The sequence below is a fragment of the Stenella coeruleoalba genome (assembly GCF_951394435.1).
Source record: "Stenella coeruleoalba genome assembly, chromosome: 3".
NCBI classification, from domain to species: Eukaryota; Metazoa; Chordata; class Mammalia; order Artiodactyla; family Delphinidae; genus Stenella; species Stenella coeruleoalba.
In genome coordinates, this window is record NC_137148.1 from 18,342,237 (window position 1) to 18,357,588 (window position 15,352).

The following is a 15,352-nucleotide window of genomic DNA, read 5'->3' on the forward strand; positions in this document are numbered from 1 at the left end:
TCTTTAGCTGTACCCACTGAGAGGGGCTGGGAGCAATGATATTCCAATAACAGAGAGCAAGCTGCAGCCAGATTTTGGGCTTCTAAACATTATTCTCCGTAAGGGTGAGGAGAGAGCTCCTTGGAGAAATAGCTTCCTTCTGGACTGAGGCAGCAAATAAGCAAGACAAGTCCCAAACATATTTTTGAGCCAGAGAGTAAGGGAGTATTCAACTAATTAAGGGTAATATTAAAAGGACATAAAACTCAACTTAAAGAAGCTTTCATTGGCCAAATTTAAAATAATGATATCAGTTGTGAAATAAAACTCATGTTTTATGGCAAGACAAGAAAAATTTAAACATAAAAATTCTTCTCTGCCCTTTGGCCTACCCTCTCCCCTCACTGTGCATTGTGTATCTGCATTATGCATTGACTTAACTTCCCCCATCAGCAGGAATACCTGCTCAACAATAAAGAACAGGCACCAACAAGACAACTCCTTAAAAGATAACATTCCTTCTTTTTTTTTTTTTTTAGATTCCATATATATGTGTTAGCATACAGTATTTGTTTTTCTCTTTCTGACTTACTTCACTCTGTATGACAGTCTTTAGGTCCATCCACCTCACTACAAATAACTCAGGTTTGTTCCTTTTAATGGCTGAGTAATATTCCATTGTATATATGTGCTACATCTTCTTTACCCATTCATCTGTTGATGGACACTTAGGTTGTTTCCATGTCCTGGCTATTGTAAATAGAGCTGCAATGGACATTTTGGTACATGACTCTTTTTGAATTATGGTTTTCTCAGGGTATATGCCCAGTAGTGGGATTGCTGGATTGTATGGTAGTTCTATTTTTAGTTTTTTAAGGAACCTCCATACTGTTCTCCATAGTGGCTGTATCAATTTACATTCCCACCAACAGTGCAAGAGGGTTCCCTTTTCTCCACACCGTCTCTAACATTTATTGTTTGTAGATTTTTTGTTGATGGCCATTCTGACTGGTGTGAGATGATATCTCATTGTAGTTTTGATTTGCATTTCTCTAATGATTAGAGATGTTGAGCATTCTTTCATGTGTTTGTTGGCAATGTGTTTATCTTCTTTGGAGAAATGTCTATTTAGGTTTTCTGTGCATTTTTGGATTGGGTTGTTTGTTTTTTTGATATTGAGCTACATGAGTTGCTTGTATGTTTTGGAGATTAATACTTTGTCAGTTGCTTCATTTGCAAATATTTTCTTCCATTCTGAATGTTGTCTTTTGGTCTTGTTTATGGTTTCCTTTGCTGTGCAAAAGCTTTTAAGTTTCATTGGGTCCCATTTGTTTATTTTTGTCTTTATTTCCATTTGCCTAGGAGGTGGGTCAAAAAGGATCTTGCTGTGATTTATGTCATAGAGTGTTCTGCCTATGTTTTCCTCTAAGAGTTTGATGGTGTCTGGACTTACATTTAGGTCTTTAATCCATTTTGAGTTTATTTTTGTGTATGGTGTTAGGGAGTGTTCTTCATTCTAATTTCATTCTTTTACAAGATAACATTCCTTCTTGATCTTGTAAAGGGTCACATGACCCACCACATTGGCACTTAAATCTGGATTATGTAAACTGTCAATAATACATCATTTAATGCACAGCCCTCTATCTCAAAAAAGTTATATAAACTGTGTCTTGACTTCTACAGGGCAGAACAGTTCTCAGAGCTTTCTGAGATGCTCTTCCCACATTATAATCCTCAAATTTGGCTCAAATAAAATTTTCCAATTCTTTCTTAGATCAACTGATTAATTTTTTGTTGATACAATCGATTAGAATCAATGTAATAGAAATTAAAACCTGGAGACCACACAGATATAAATTAATAAATGGATAATTTGAAAATGTGATGAGAGCTAAATTATTCCTCCAGTTTTAAGATACCTTTGACAAAATATGTGATACTTACAGAAAAGATAAAGAGTAAGTTTACGGTAGAATCATCACCTAATATAGACAATCTCTAAGATGGACCTCAGTATGACTGCCTTCAGTATTCACACCTTTGTCTAACAAATATATAGAATATGGCAGAAGTGAAAGGATATCAATTCCAAGATAACAACCACATGAGTGGCTTGGAATTGCTTCCTCACACAGGTGAATCTTCAGGTGAGACCATATTCCGGATAGCCAGCTTAACTCGAAATCCATAACTCTGAAGCAGAGACACTCAGACAAACCAAGAGATAATACATATTTAAAATTCTGAATCTCTAAATCATGGGGTAATTTGTTATATAGTACTAGATAATACCAATTTCATACCTGGTAGTGGGGTGCTGCCATAACAAATACTTAAAATGTGGGAATGGTTGCACTGTCAGGCAGTAGTGCCTTGAACACACTGTTGGTTGAATCAACACTCACTTGGAAGGGCTGTAGGTGAGGGCTTGCAACAAAGTAACAATGTCTTATTGGGAACTAGAGGAAAATACATCATTGTTATGCAATGACAGAAATTTAGCAAAACTGTTGCCTATATTTATTTGGACAATGGAAAATGGACCTAGTGACTTTTAAACAAAAAGGGTCCAGGTCTTACTTCTTTTGAACATTCCTGGCCTTTCCAGATGGCATGTGATGTTAAAATTAAGAAATGACTTTTAAGCAAAGGTTAAGTCCAAGACATAGAGAGCATGGTCAAAAGATAAAGCCATGAGAGTGACTATAAAATGTTTTGTTAGGACCTTAGTAAGATCATGGTCTTTGTGGCTTCATGTCTAGTCAGACAAAATTCCCTCTTAAGAGCTTAATGATATGTGTTACTCAAAGATTCTTTCCAGCAAACAATAAGGATTCTAATTCATGTAAGGGCTTTGTCTTTCAGGCATCTCCAATAGGACCAAGGTAGAGAAGAATTTATGTTGAAGAGTTTTTTGGGTTTTTTTTTTTGGCCAATTCAGTGAACCTCATGAGGACTCCTGGGATAGCCATAGCACCTACAAAGTTCTTAAAAAGAGTTCTACATGTAGAAACATCACAAGAGTGGACTGAAGAAGGAAAGTTGGAGATTGTACAGTGAGGAAAGCCAACAAAGAGAGTTCCTTAGTTTCAAGTACATGCTATATTTCATGAAAAAGAAAGGATAACTCAGAATGGAGAACCAAGAGCCCAGATAGTGGAACTGAGATCTGTGGACAAATATTCCCAGCCCTTGTACCTAATCAAAGAGCATTCAGCATTTACCAGCTAGATTTCAGAAATGTCATGGCCCAGTAACTCTTTTTTATTCTGTGCCTTTTCCCCTTTTTTAAACAGAAATGTCTACAGAAGTTATCCTATGCCTATCTCACCATTGTACGTTGGGTGTATGTGAGATAAGCATCACAGGTCTACAGATCAAGAGGAAATAAGTCTAAGGAACCTCATTTGCACTTGGACTTGAGTTATATGATGAGTTTCTGGAGTATGAACTAATACAATCAGGGGAAAACAGATTTTAGGGTCCTAGAAAGGGGCTGAGTATATGTTGTATGACATACCTTTGGGGACAGTGGTGGACTGTGGTAGGTAGAGAAGGCCCTCAGAGATTCCAGCTTCCATGTATTCATGCTCTTATGTAATTCCATTCTCTGAATGTGGACTGGACTTACTTCTAACAATTAGAATATGGCAGAAATGATAGGGTATCACTTTCAAGATTAGATTATAAATAGGCTGTGGCTTTGATCATAGATATTCTCTCTCTCTCTAGCTCTCTATTAGCTCATCCTGGAGCCAGGCAGATGCCATATTGCGAGGTAGCTCTGTGGTGAGGTCCATGCAAGGGACTGAGGCGTGCCAACAACCGCATGAATAAACATGGAAGCAATTTCCTACTTCCCCCCAGTTGACCATAGCCCCTGCCAACAGATTGGATGCAATTTCTTGAGAGACCTTGAGTCAAAGGTACCCAGCTAAGCCACTCCTGGATATCCATGCTCCTGTGAGACAATAAATGCTTGTTATTTTACATTGCCAAGTTTTTAGTCAATGTATTATGCAGCAATAGATAAATAATATGCAACCTTTGTGAAGTAATAAAAATGAACATCATTAGTAGTAGGACAAATTGAAACTATGTTCTACCTGACAGAATGCAACAAGAAGAATACAGCATCTCCTCTGTGATATACCTAACAAAAATGCATACACTGAATTTTCACATGATGAAACATCAGACATACCCAATATGAGGGACACTCTAAAAAATAACTGGTCAGGAAAAACATGTTAGGGTTATGGAAGTCAAAAAAAGTCAACAACTGTTCCAGACTGAAGGAAACTAAAGAGATCTGGCATTTAAATGCAGTAGGTGATTTTGACCTTGAACATTTTATTATATAAGACACTATGGAGACAATTGATGAAGCTTGAACAGAGTCTAAGGATTGGATTGTAATAATGCATTAATGTTAATTTCCTGATTTTAATAAATGTATTTTGGTTGTATAAGGAGAATGTTTTTATTTGTAGGAAACAGCCAACATTCTTTCTCCAGTCTCCTAACAAGGACTATGCTTATGGGGCACAGATAGAAACCAATGATAGTTTGCCTGTTCATTCTATATTACTTGAGCTGCTCTATGTGACCATGGCTGGCTTGTATGATAAGGTGTTTTCTATCATTTTTTGGTTTCTCTTTCTATAACACTTCCATGAAAGCAAGGAAGTGTGAAGATTTACGTATGTTTCAAAATCATAATAAAGGTATAATAAATTAATATTAAGTATAGTCACAGTCTTCATTATTTCCTTCTTGGAGTTGGACTATTTAGGTGTGACCGTGTAGAAAATATTCTCTGTTTAATAACCTACCAAAAACTCCACCAACAATTTCATCTTGGAATATATCCCCAAACTCCATGTAAATCAAAATACAATTCATAGAAAAAAGCAAGGGGGTACATGTTATTTACTTTTCTATGAAACCAGCAGTATAATTTCCTTTAAGTATATCTGTTTTATTTAAACTTCTCTAAACATTTTTTTAAAATCAGTGGATAAGAGATATATTCCTCAGATTTTTTGTTTTAAGCATGGACCCCCATCCTCAAATTATAATATAATACAATAATATAATATGAATTCCGAAGTCTTCACAAGTTCATCTGAGATTAAAAAATAAATTTAAAGCTCCCAAAGAAATTTTAGAAGCCACTAACCCTAGAAAAAGGGTACAACTGATTGCAATTAACTTTGTTCTAAAGAGCCTGGGATTAATTCCTACTTTCTGATCCATAGGAATTTTCATAGAAAAATAAAGATCAAATAGTAAACAATACTGCACGGAGTTATTGTAATGGCTAAATAAAACAAGGAATGCAAATCTCTATTAGGTCACCTGGTCCCTACCTATTGCTCAGGAAATGGTAGGTCTTAACTTAATAAATCATGATTCACAATTGACATCTATAAAATGTGTCATAGGGACCTGGTTACGAATAACCAAATCAGCAGCCTAAAACTGGTTTAGCTCAGGCTGAGGAAGACAATGCAGGTATGAATATGGATTTAAAGATGTTATACATGTCAGCACTCTAGGAAAAGTAATTTAAACCGCACACCCTACTGATGTGAAATCATCAGATATTAAAGAAGGCACATTACTATAATTCATTGTTACTCTAGTGATCTTATAGAATTAAGACCACATTCATAACGTCCAAATTTGTCTCCAAGGAGAAACTTTGAGTTGGGGAATATCTGGATCATTAAGTAATTTCCTTAGGTCAGAGTAAAAGCACTTTATCTGTGAATATCAATTACTTCCATGGCATATTGGATGTAGCACAAGTGACAAAGTGACCTTTCTCTTAAACAATTCATAGATTCATGAGAATTTTCTTCAACTTTTGGGACTAAATACATTCCATAGTCTTATAATCTTAAATACTGATTTTCCTCTAAAATCTCCACCCACCCTGCTCACCACCATCCTCCCTTTGTAGAGTTATGTTTTTTTTGTAATTTTCCTGTTAGTTTTTTTTTTATTCCTGGTTTAATCGTTCATCATATGTTCAGATGTACAATCCATTATTGCTAAACTGACATTTGCTTAATAGACTATTTCTTGACCTTTTGCATTAGACAATAAGCTATTTTACTCTATTCTTTTTAAATTGGTTGAGTCTTTTATTAAAAGTGAAATAAGAACATCCTCAGTTATTGGGAAAGGACAGTTATCTCCTAGAGGATACCTCAAGCACAGATATACAAAGCCAACAGTGAGATTTGCCACAATAGTTATATTGCCCAATACACCATGGCTAGTTCTATCTGGTGTTGACTAAACATTATTTTAATATTCCAAGGAGAATGATACAGAAGCAGGAATTGCCTAGAAGGAATGTGGAAAAAGAAAATAAAGAAAAGAATAATCATTAGATAAAGTGACTTAGAGCACTAAACCATTTCCATATGGTAAGAAGGGTGTGCTTGGGAATGGAGTTCAGGAGCTCTAGGGACATAAATGTTATATCTGGACACACAGCATCTTCTGGCTAGCTTTAAGTTGCTCAGGTAAAAGCCAAAACAAGAAATACCGCAAATCTAACTGGGTCTCTAACAGGTGTATTTGGTTATAGGTGTATAGGTAGGATTCCAGAAGATGGCAAAAGTAGTGCCTGATAGGTATTTCATTTCTAATACTGAATTTGCAAGTGGTGTTTCTACTTCTTAGTATTTATTTGAAAAGGGCATGTTATGTTAATATAGTCCAAGAATACCTGGGTGAACTCATGACATATGTTATGGTTCCACATTCAAAAGAAATACTGTTCTGTTATTAAAAAGAAAAAAATTAAAAGGGAGGGTGCATTGGAAACCAGTTTAGGTATTTACTAAGGTCTCTTGAATAACCAATGAGAAATTTCAGTTACGGTACATGGGAAGACATTTTAAAGAACCTATTCTTGCATAGATCTTTCTGATAACTCGTGGCAGCACAGCAAATTCTGTCTCATTCCAGTACTAAAGCTGGACCCACTTTGTTCTTTCACTCACCTCCCCTTTGCCTGATTTCCCAGATTTATTCCTCTCTCCAGGCACTAGCTGCAAACTCCTTATATCAGGGCTCAGCTCTGCGACCCTATCCTTTATCCTAATTGGCACCACAAAAAAACTAATTGTTTATCTAATAAGATAGAACTTTCTAATACTGTAGAGGGATGTGTGTGTTTGCTTTAAGGATGCTGTTTCAGTAATAAAGTGTCACTAAAGGCCATAAATTCGTGTAAATATTTCCAATTTACATGAAATAAGCACCAGGTTAAAGAATTTATGTACTGGATTGCATTGTCTTCTTAAAGGTCATACTTTTCCTCAAAGTACTGCCTTCATTTTCCTGCCCCTGTAAAACCAAGACACAAGTTTAAAAACAGCTGTCCCCATTTTCAGGGACTAGTTTCTAATACCTTTTCCTAGTTGTATTTCTAAACCTGTAGCAATCATAACACCACGTAAAAGAGGCAGCTCAAAAAAAAAAAAAATAGCAGAAACTGAATAAAAGATTTGCAGCCCTGAATATGCATACAAAAATTTTAAATCGAAGTGAACTCCTCTGAGCTGATTTCTTAAGTGAAGGAGAGAATATGGTCTTTGAATACCTGATAAGGTCACAGACACAATTTCAAGTGCATTTATGGTAAATCCATGTGACAACTCCTACAGCCACTAACCTGTGTCGCCCTCAGGGTAGTCTGTGCAATCTTCCTTGCATGTCTGGGATGGTTGTGGGGGACAGCAGAAACCCTCCGAGAAATGTCACACATGGGAAATAGTAACAATGGCTCATATACGAGAGTTTCAAATTGAAACCTAGAAGTGATAAGTAGCTTTATCTTACACATGTGCTAGAAACCAGAAGTTACTATGAAATAAATTGAGCGATTGGCAGTGGTGACTAAGAAATAAAATTTATAATTAAAACTTGTCAGTAAAGCTGGAATCCTTAACTCATTGACCTTAAAATACATATTATAGGACTTTGAGAATTGAAGTTGTTGAATTTATATTTTATTTAAATTATTAAGAATGATGATGATACTATAGCTTAACTGTAAATTTATTCTAGTAATGACTTCATAATGATATTTGCTTCCTAGTTTGATGGAATAACTACTGTAGGTTACTTATAGCCACAAAGGGTACAATACCTTTTCTCAGAGTCTCTATGGATAGCTACAAAGAATGCAACACATCCCTTTCTGAACCACTTTGAGACTCAGATGCAATACATACTTTGAATAATTTATTTTGAGTGAAGAAGGACTATCTGGTATTTGATGTTACCTTCACACTGTGTAGGCATCTGAATTTGCAATGACAATCAATTACTGTAAAAAGTGAGTTATGTACTTAAAGTACAAAGGAATTCCATGAATTCAGGGAAATGCAAAGATTGTAAAATAGTGAAGAATGTTATATATCCTAGATATTTTTGTATCTATTCATATATTTAGAATGGAGCAGGAAGAAAAAATAAAGTTAAGTAGAAAAAAAAAGTAAATGAAATTAATTGTATCCTCTACAGTGCAGGAATAATCTTGAGTTACAAACCAGATATTTCCGTCAACCTGGAGAAAATAAATGTTGAAAAGGCCTCGTCTCATCTGACAGAATTTTGATTCGCTTACTCACCCACAGGAGACATTTCTGGGACACTAGCAATATAAGGTCCATCCAAAAACTTCGGCTCATTATCATTAATATCCTGCACTTTGATGATGAATTCTGATTCAGGCTCTAGGGGCTTCCTGGTTTCTATGTCCACAGCCTGAGCACGAAGTGTGTAGAAAGGTTTTTCTTCTCTATCCAGGCTCCTTATTGCATGAATGTCCCCTGTAGTTTCATCGATGGTAAAAACGGTGCCAGCGCCATCTCCTGAGAGGGTGTATTTAACAGTGCCCTCTCCCTTATCTAAGTCAGAATGGAGCTTTAGGGAGAGAGAGAGAGAAAGAGAGACAGAGAAACACCATTAAAGAGATGGCCCCACGTTAAAAAGCCATACTTGCAGTATAATTTTTTTACCAGAAAAGTTAAACCAAAATCTTATGGTTTTTTTTCCTTTTTTTTCCCACCATTTTTTTTATTATAAGCATTTTTAACACACAAAAAAAGTTGAAAAAATGTATGGTGGACACCTATATATACCTATATATATCTCAGAGATTCCACTGTTTATCTTCCAATTTAATCATATAAGCTTTCGACTTATCACATAGATAGATCATATCCCTATCCTTTCATTCACTCTCCTGTCAATCCATCTTATTTCTCCATGCATTACAGAGGTTAGAAGTACAGCCCCAAATCCATCAACATGCATAAATACAACTATTTTGAACACTTACTTCTTTTATATACTTTGGGGGATAAAATTTTCATAAAATGAAATGCACAACTCAAGTGTACTTAGAGTTTCATTTAAAATGATTGTTGTATTAAAATAAATTAGGTCATATATATTAAATCATACAACTTCCAAATACTCTGAGGCTAGAAATCAGTGACGTGAATCCAGTGAGAGATATGGTAAAAAAAAAAAAAAAATCAGAAAACACTGAGCCTTTTCATTTGAAAGGAGAGGAGAGTTTTGATATACCAGGTCAATTTCAGATATGTACTATGGAGTATCTCATTTTAACAGACTGACTCTCAATGAGTTATTCAGTATTACTCAGCCAAGCAATGGGTAGAATAACTGATTATCCTTTCAGATTCACAGGCAAATGGTTAGCCCTAATCCATTCTATATATTTGAAATGTTATAATATAGAAAATTTTTAATTTCTGCTAAGTTCTTTTGAAATTCAACACATGTATAATTCACTATAATACAGTATGGAATAAGACACACATCAATATAATAAGGGAGAGGACCAAAGAGAAGAGAAATTATTATTGTGATACTGTAAATCAGTGTTTTTCAATCTGGAGTCCAAGAATTAATGATAGATGGACATAGTCTTGGAGATCTATAAATTATCCAAGAATAAATGTATATAGATAAATAATATGATATAAATATTTCATTATATATAATTCTCTAAAAATATGTGTACTCATATATTTCATAAATAACATAGATTTACATTCTATTTAAATTAAAAAGGATACATATTCTTATAAATAATATTATTTTTTATCCAAATGCTGATCTAAAATATTTCAAACTATTCTCACTCATTTAGGTACAGCCATTTGATTTCAATGTTCAAATTTTTAGTTTTTTTATTTTTTGTGGGTTTTTTTGTTTTTGTTTTTGTTTTTGTTGTACGCGGGCCCCTCACTGTTGTGGCCTCTCCCACTACGGAGCACAGGCTCCGGATGCGCAGGCTCAGCAGCCATGGCTCATGGGCCCAGCCGCTCCGCGGCATGTGGGATCCTCCCAGACCGGGGCACGAACCCGTGTCCCCTGCACCGGCAGGCGGACTCTCAACTACTGCGCCACCACGGAAGCCCCAAATTTTTATTTTTAAAAGCTCATTCCAGTCAACGGATCAGTCAAAGATAAAATGTTAAACTTTTAAAGTGACCATAGCCATTTGGGCTGTGATTTAAATTTTTCACACAAGTATAGGTGTCTTGCAAAATTTGGGGTAAAAATGAGTTGTTTTTCTTAATGCTTCAACACAACATAAAAGCTTTGAAAATATTTTAAATTATATAGTTATCCTTTGCAAATAGGCGTTCTGTATTCATATTAGTAATACCAAAACACAAAACTCAACTTGCCTACATCTTTTCTCTTAAACTCAACATTCTGCTTTAGCTTCAGTAAAATAACGTCATCCTTCATATTCATGTTATTAAAATGACTTTATTCATTTTGTGAATTTGTATTTACTTCAAATTGCTCTGAAAGTATGTTTTATAAGAGCATAAGCAAAGGATTTGTACTGGGTAAATGATATAATTTAAACAATGAGAAAATTATAAGGGGGTACCAGGTTTTGATTTTTCTTTAAAAGTTTCTGTATATTTTACTCAAGTCTAAGGAAAATTGCAAAGAATGACAGGAAGACGTTTTTTCCTCCTAATATTTTATGAACTGCTATGAAGCATAGGAAGTTTCAAGCATAAAATCAAGCTGTAGATAAATGTTCTTTGAACTTAAGAATTTCAAATTACAAATTTCATCCATACTATTAAAGATATTCAACACATGAACATTTACTTTTACTTTCAAATTTATCTAAAGATATGAGACAAGCAAAAGCCCAATGCAAAAGCAAATGTCTTTATAAACTGGATCTATTTTGCCAATGGCTCCAAAGAATATGTTGTAATATTGTGGAAGCAAGTGAAAATTTTAAGTAGGTTTTTACAATGTGATCCAAGTAGAGTCACCAAAAAAGATTTTCATTTAGCCAAAATCAGAACTGTTTTCTTTTCAAACTGACATATGAATAAAAAAGCAAATGTCTTTTCAGCTCTATTCAACATCCAAATTAAATTCAGTTGCTGCTACTCTTTACACTTCTACCTTTTCCTTCTAATTTAAATTTGGGTTTTGCAGAGATTAAAGTTTCAGAAGAAATATGTGAAAATATGTTAAATTTGAACTGAAAATGAGATGGATGAATGTAAAATTCTTGAGAGGATTAGAATGGTTACAGCAGTTCATTGCATGTTAATACCTTAAAGAAGATCACCTGCAGTGCCCAGCATTGATGGGCAATGTTTAAAATTAGTTATTCAGTACCAAATGTAAAATGGATGGTTAGTGGGAAGCTGCTGCATAGCACAGGGAGATCAGCTTGATGCTTTGTGATGACCTAGATGGGTGGGATAGGGAGGGTGGGAGGGAGGCTCAAGAGGGAAGGGATATAGGGATATATGTATACATATATCTGATTCACTCTGTTGTACAACAGAAACTAGCACAACATTGTAAAGCAATTATACTCCAATAAAGATATTTTTTAAATAAATAAAATAAAATTAGTTATTCAGTATTGATTGAGTCCAGTACATGCGTGACTAGCTAAAAGTATTGGTATTTTTGCAACGTCAATTCTAATGTTAAATAAATGATGTTGGCCTGATGTTGGGTATTGCAGAATTTGCTTTGTATCACATATAAAATAATTTGAATAGAGAACATATATAACATAATAGTTTATGTTGTAAACTAACATAAAAATCCCTATCATCCTCTTACTTAGAGATAACTTCTTTTATCATTTTATACACTTTCCATTATATATACACATATATTCATATATAAATGAAAGGGTATACATATAGAAATATGTTTGTATATGTTTTATATGTATATCTAATATTATCTGATTATAAATATATATACACATGATATAAAAATGAGAAACAAGTCAACATTTTCAATAACAATATACCATAATCATTTTCAGTATAATTTGAAACTTTTCAGAATTACTTTTTAATATCTGTACTACATTTGTTCAAAGGAAATTGAATGATTCAATGGGTTTTGCTTATCCTTTTATAAACAATGTGATGAATATGTGTGTGTTGTCTTAATTCCTTAAATAAACAGGTAAATATAAATAGAAGGGTAATTATAAAGACCAAAAATGTAAATTTTATGAATCAAAAAATTGTGAATCTTGAATGATTCCAGAACTTGATGTCTACAGATGAGTTCGGTTTCTTAAACTTTTAGCAAGGCAACTCAGGCTTAGCTTACGTTATGAAGCTACTTCTCAGTTTTATTTGCATTTAGCAGGCGGGAGGGTTACAGAAGGATTCACTTGCTGAATCTTTGGGTTGTGTTAACTATGAACAATCACATGATGCCATTTTACACAGCGGCTTTAAGTTCCATGCAAGATAATAGTTCCACAGGATAAAATTATTTTCCTTTATAGTGATTTAAAAATAACGCAAGAAATATTTCTTATTCTGATTATTTTTTTAAAAAAGTTGTTTCTGAGTAGGCGCTGACTATATTTACTGACTGAAGCAGCCAAATCCAATAATATCATCTTTTAGTATTGACACTTAAAATAAAATTTCTCCCAGAGAGTTCCATAAGTGATAGCTATAGAAACATGCGCTGTCCAGGCAGTTGTTTTGTGGAAGTGGTGTTGTTATTTTCTGATGTTTTCCAAGTCATCTCAGATGTAGCGTGAAAATGAGATGCCGAGAGAGGCTTAAAAAAGATACCGAGGACTAGCTTCGGAGTGTAAGCAAATCTGAACTCCAGTGTCTAAAAGTTTTGAGAAAGCTAATCTAAAATTAAGTGTTTACTAGCATCTCTCAGATTATATTTTACAAACTGCTGCAGAAAAAAAGAAATTTATTCTTATTTTCTCTGGGTTGAAGAGTGCACATAAAATGGGAAATAATTTTTGTGGTACGCGGGCCTCTCACTGTTGTGGCCTCTCCCGTTGTGGAGCACAGACTCCGGACGCGCAGGCTCAGCGGCCATGGCTCACGGGCCCAGCCGCTCCGCGGCATGTGGTATCTTCCCGGGCCGGGGCACAAACCTGTGTCCCCTGCATCGACAGGCGGACTCTCAACCACTGCGCCACCAGGGAAGCCCCGGGAAATACTTTTTATATCACTATACCCAGCAATGATTTTATTTCCATTTGCTATTTGCCAGGATTAGGGTGGTTACAGGCATGAGGAGGGCATGGAGGATGTTGGGAGGAGAAATGTATGATTCTGAAAAGTTTTTGCTAGAAAATCAAAAATTGTGTGAACAGGTATTTCATTTGATGTATATACCTGCAAATTACTTTATTAATTATATATCTATAGGTTTTATGGTACACTACATACTATTTTATAACCTGAATTTTAGATGGATTATATAACAATTTGCTTTATCAATAAGTATGAATTTATTACATCTATTTAAGTTAATCACAGGTATTTTAATCAAAGTACTACATTGAAATGGCTAAAATCAGAGTATGGAAGAGCTTGTAATGCACAATTTTACCTTCCTTTTCTCAGTCTCATTCACCAGGGAAATCATGTTTTAACTGTTTCTGTTGAATTCTTATTAAAAAAAAATGTGGATATTTGTTAAATAAAAAATGTTATAATAGTATTTCTTTTATCAATTTGAATAATACTTATTGACTTGCAAACCCCATGCCACCTCTTTTTTTTCCAGTAGAGTTTTAGTATCTCTTATTTTACTTGTTATCAATGAAACACTGGTCTGAATAGTATACGTGTACTTTGGGTCTGAATTCAGTTCAATCATACAACGTAACTGTGGTTCTCTATTTTCTACTATTATAACATTAACACCTTTACAGTCCCCTTAAACTCCTTCCCTTTCTCATCCCTGAATTCCATTGTCTGTATTATACAGAATTAAGCGTAAAGATTTTGTCAATTTGGTCTATTTATGTATTTATTTATTTATTGGTCTCTTTTTTAAAAGTAAGCTCTAATGGTTAATTTTATGTATTAGTTTGACTGGGCCATAGGATGCCCAGACATTTGGTCAAAGACTATTCTTGGTATATCAGTGAGGATATTCCTGGATTAGAATAACATTTGAATCAATAGACAAAGTAAAACAGACTGTGGTCCCTTATGTGGGTATGCCTCATCCAATCAACTGAAGACCTGAATAGAACAAAAAAGCTGACCCTTCCATGAGTAAGAGGGAACTCCTCCTGCCTGGCTGCCTTCAAGCTGTGACACTGGTTTTTATTCTGCCTCCAGACTTGAACTGAAACATCAGTTCTGAGTCGAGCCTGTTGGTCTTTGCAATAGAAATATACCATGTGTTCTCCTGGGTTTCCAACTGGCTGACTGCAAATCCCGGGACTTGTCAGCCTCCAAAATTGTACAAACCAATTCTTGATAATAAATAAATATATATCCTATTGACTATTTCTCTGGAGAACCCCGATTAATACATAGGCCTTCAAAGCCCTCTCCATCAGTTGCTGCTAAAACATAAAATAAAACTAAACAAAACACTAACACTCTTTTGATAATTATAATAATGTACATATATTTGTTCATAGCCAAATAACATACAGTGTCGATATGATTACAATATTTTCATTTTGCATATGGAGTTTTTTGAGATATCTTTTTGTTTGTATTATTTACTTTTCTCATATCTTTAAGCTCACCTCATTTCTCAGGGCCAACATCAAATCTCCTTTTCAAAACATACGTTGTTCAGGGACCCCTCTTTCTTCCTACTCCAAACTAGAGCATTTGCACGATTTTCAACCTGGAATTTTTCTTTATTAATCTCCTGGTTTGAAACACTATTTCTTGGATTTTATATTTTCTTCTATATTAGTTGACTAATTTGTTTGTTGCCGCCAATCTCCTATAACTTTTTTTTCTATGAGAATTGTTCCATTTGTAGATGTATTCTTTTT

The 15,352-nt window shown here is 34.6% G+C and overlaps 1 protein-coding gene across 2 annotated transcripts in view; it reads right to left on the bottom strand.

The window, feature by feature from the left end:
• Positions 1-15,352, bottom strand: part of CDH12 (cadherin 12) — a 279,426-nt gene that overhangs the window by 191,475 nt on the left and 72,599 nt on the right. For both annotated transcript variants that reach the window (XM_079918024.1, XM_079918023.1), the window contains exon 2: positions 8,640-8,934. In XM_079918024.1, the coding sequence (XP_079774150.1) occupies positions 8,640-8,934 (295 nt within the window). The remainder of the gene's footprint in view (positions 1-8,639; positions 8,935-15,352) is intronic.